The sequence below is a fragment of the Humulus lupulus genome, chromosome 1, assembly GCF_963169125.1.
Source record: "Humulus lupulus chromosome 1, drHumLupu1.1, whole genome shotgun sequence".
Classification (NCBI taxonomy): Eukaryota; Viridiplantae; Streptophyta; class Magnoliopsida; order Rosales; family Cannabaceae; genus Humulus; species Humulus lupulus.
This window is the reverse complement of record NC_084793.1, coordinates 258,940,508-258,944,646: the sequence shown is the minus strand read 5'-3', so window position 1 is coordinate 258,944,646 and position 4,139 is coordinate 258,940,508. Positions and strand designations below refer to the sequence as shown.

The following is a 4,139-nucleotide window of genomic DNA, read 5'->3' as shown; positions in this document are numbered from 1 at the left end:
CGAACTTGAGGTCGGTCTGGCATTAATGCTCTTTGAGTCATCCAATGCAGAGTGTCGATTAGATCTAATCTTTATTGGCTTGCGTTGAACACGCTAAGGCTGTCCTGACTTATGAGTCAGCACCATGTGACCAGTGCCCAGTACCACTGCCGAACCTGACTAATGAGTCACAGCTTCACAGTTGATACTGACACCCTTGCCAATTCTGACTAATGAGTCAGTACCATGCACAAGTAAGCAATGCTACCAAACATATGTCATATGTCGAATATTCAAACGTAGGGCATTCAACATGCTTACTTAACAGTTGCTAGCACAATTATGATCATGCACAAACACAGAGACTCAAGCTCTGATCAATCTCACAGTCAATATTCATGGCATGCCCTAATCACATGTTTCTCGTGCTTCACATGCATCACACTTAATCATCCAACATGCCTCAACAATAACCATATGCAACTGAGCAAAATTGCTAAGCATTCAATATGTTATCAATGTTTACATTTAAACATCCAACATGCATCAAGAATAACCATGCATGTCACATATGGGGTGCAGTTTTCTTACCTTTGGTCCAAGCACGGGTTACGAATAAATAAGCCACAAGCACGATCCTGATTCCAAGCCCCTGGTGATAACCTAGTCACAACCATAATATAAAACATCATCAAAATGAGTAAATAAATACTTCCAAGCCCAACCCAAGCCTCTGGGACAACAAATCCCACTCAACTAGGTAGTAGGATCGATCCCAGGCCCTTAGAGTTAAGTTCCCATGCTCAAAACATCAATTTGGCCAAAAATGGCACCAAGCGCCGCGGCCCTCCCGGCAAGTGCCACGACCCTTAGGCAAAATAGAACCTCCACCTGCTTCTTCAAGCCTGGGCCGCGGCGCCCAAGAACAGGGCCACGGCCCTACCTCGAACTAGCCATTTTTCCCCGTTTTCAACCTTTTAAAACCTCCCAAAAACATATCCAAACATCTCCAAACTCAAAAATCAAAGTTCCTAAACATCCCCATCATCCAAAACCAACAAAACCCAAGTTTCAAATCACCTGAAAACTCATCAAAACACAAAGTCCAATTCAAGCTTAAAAACTTAGAACTTAAAACTTGAATTAACTCCGATTGAGTTGTTTCTAACTAAATCCTTTGACTAATAAGCTTCTAATCTTTCCTAGGATCGTTATGCCTCAATCATTGCCTGATTCCGAGTCCTAGAACTTAAGTTATCTTCGAAAATACGATCAGGAGACAAAAAGGAAACTTAGAGGGAGAGAGAACGTACAGAACGTTCTTTTATTCTTTTAAAAGGTTACTTTAAGCTTAAGTAGCCTCAACCAAATCCTAATGCTAGGGGTCCCGAAAACACTCCCGGGGGCAAAATAGTCAAAACCTCCAGAATTTCCCACTGATCTTACTAACTCCCAATTTATCACCAAATACTAATTCTCATTATCCAATAACCCGGTAATGCTCTAAATATCCCTTGACTCACTCCGAGTCAAGAATAAATCCCGTTGTGACTTTCCGACTAGCTTACCTCCTAGGATCGTCTTGTGCTGAGTAACCCTGGCATAACCAAATAATAATATAGCACCACACACATATCACATATATGCCAAATATGCCCGAAATTTCCAAAATATGAAAATCACCCAATTACTCAAAAATGAGTTCACATGCATATTTAATACACCTAAACATGCATATTATCATTTAATAACACAATAAATAAATTATGGCCTTCCCGGCCTCCTAATCAAGGTCCTAAACCTTATTAGGAAATTTGGGGCATTACACTTTTCTTAAGACAAAATAATTTGAAATCTGAAGACAAAAATACGATGTGACAATATAATGCTACGTGTATCTTTTCTTAAGACAAAATAATTTGAAATATGAAGACAAAATATGGTGCTCCGACAGATGCTACCGACGAGTACATTAAAATAGGAGAATCTACTACTTTGGAAAGTTTGAAACGATTTTGTCGTGCTGTTGTCGAGGTCTTTGGAACCTGCTATCTCCGATCACCTAACGCTGATGATGTTGCAAGGCTACTACACATTGGTGAAAGTCGAGGTTTTCCAAGAATGTTGGGTAATTTAGATTGTATGCATTGGAAATGGAAAAATTATCCTATGGCTTGGGGAGGACAATACGCTGGTCGTAGTGGATCTCCGACTATTATTCTTGAAGTTGTAGCTGACTATGATCTTTGGATATGGCATGCATATTTTGGTCTACCTGGATCTAACAATGATATTAACGTGTTGGAAGCGTCCCATCTTTTTTCTAATCTTGCTGCGGGTATTTCTCCACCCGCTAATTATGTCATTAAAGGGAAAGAGAATAATATGGGTTATTATTTAGCCGACGGTACATATCCAAAATGGTCTACTATTGTTCAAACCATTCGTGAGCCACTTGGCCCGAAGAAACAATTATTTGCTCGAAACCAAGAAGCATGTAGAACATGCGTTTAGAGTATTGCAATCAAGATTTTCCATTGTGGCAGGACCAACGCATCTATGGAATAAGAGGATATTACATGATATAATGACTTCATGTATTATTATGCATAATATGATACTAAAAGATGAACGCGACTTTAATGCACCCATTGAAGAACGACTCGAAGTGCCAAATCCAGAAGTTGAGATGGTGGGTAATGACGATGATCGATTTCAAGAATTTCTAGCTCGACATAGAAAAATTAAAGATAAGGATGCTCACATTGCACTTCGAAATGCATTAATTGAACATTTGTGGGACGAATATAGTATCAGAAAATTAGATTAATTTAATTAATATTTCAAGGGTGTGTTATGTTTTAGAGTTAATTGAATGTATTTTATTTTAGTAGTGTAATATTTAAATAGGAAAATGTAATGTGTTGTTATAATTTTCAAGTTTTAATATTTATGAAATAAGTTTCATGTAATTAATAATAACATTTTTACTTAATTGATTAATTAAATAAATAAATGATAAAATAATATAATAATAAAAAGAATATTCTATTTTATTAAAAAATAATATAATAATAAAGAATATATTTTTTTGTGTAATTTTTAGTGTTGTGGTTGGAATGGAAAAAAAATATAATGCTAAGATTCCTTAATTTTGGTATTGGTGCAACAACATATATGATGTTATGAGTTAGAGATGTCTAGGAGCTTGAATCTCCCCAATAACTTTATCACTTGCTAGCGTAATATCTTCCTGTGTTCTTACATCATTCGTCGATAACAGGATAGTTTATGTCTCTTCTGAAGTGACGTAAAGTAAATGCCCAAGTATACAGTAGTGTAAACTTGTAAAATATTCTAAAAAATAATTGTAAAAGTTAAAATTAGAGTTACCATATAATGAGATCATTACATGTTCAATAGAGGGGGAAAGAAAAAGCAAAAAGCAAAAATTCAAGGAATCATAACCAAGGCAACCAAAGTGATAATCCAATTTGCTGTAAAGTGTTACCCCAAAATAAAAAATCTTACATAAGGATTGAAATTTGTGGATATATTTATAAGAACAAGAAGAGACTATATTAGAGAAGAGAGTTTTATGAAGGGGGAGTGTGGGAACCAGCAAAGGAGATTCCAATACCAATTTACTTTTGTTTCCCAATCTCCACTTCTTCTTCTTCTTTCTTTAATTTATTATTATTATTATTATTATTAGACTTAAGACTACATAGGTGTGAGAGTGGGACCAATAGAAGAAGGGAGTAGGGAAAGGTGGGCAGCCCAGGTTGGTTGGTTGGTAGGTGCTTTTATGCGGGGTATTGGTAATGGGCATGTGATGTGGATCCCACGCTGATGCATCAAACCTGTCCTTGTCCATGAGCCTTTCAACTCTTTATCATATAAATATATATATATATATATATATACAAATTGCTACAAAGCTGGAGTGTATCAAATGTTTTCCCTTCCCCTTATAATAACATATATATAAATACTAGTAAATATCTCCATGTACCCTACAATTTATTGTTTTAATTATGTAGAGCAACTCTCCGAGTACTCATTTCATTTTCAACATATCATTTCCCACTAATTAATAAAATAACATAACATAACATCTACTATAGTGCCTAGTCTTTAATTTAATGGTAACTAATACA

At 35.9% G+C, this 4,139-nt stretch overlaps 1 protein-coding gene across 1 annotated transcript; it reads left to right on the top strand.

Moving 5' to 3' along the window:
• Nucleotides 1-1,905: 1,905 nt before the first annotated feature.
• LOC133832926 (uncharacterized) lies at nucleotides 1,906-2,809 on the top strand. The gene is made up of 2 exons (XM_062263203.1): nucleotides 1,906-2,386; nucleotides 2,526-2,809. The coding sequence occupies exons 1-2, from the start codon at nucleotides 1,906-1,908 to the stop codon at nucleotides 2,807-2,809; spliced, it is 765 nt and encodes a 254-aa protein (XP_062119187.1).
• The last annotated feature ends 1,330 nt before the right edge of the window (nucleotides 2,810-4,139 follow it).

What these genes read in the sequence shown, in the direction of transcription:
- LOC133832926 (XM_062263203.1), top strand. Translation starts at nt 1,906, where the DNA reads ATGAAGACAAAATATGGTGCTCCGACAGATGCTACCGACGAGTACATT. An exon ending in GGGTTATTATTTAGCCGACG is followed by an intron (nt 2,387 to 2,525) that starts GTACATATCCAA and finishes CCATTGTGGCAG; the next exon opens with GACCAACGCATCTATGGAAT.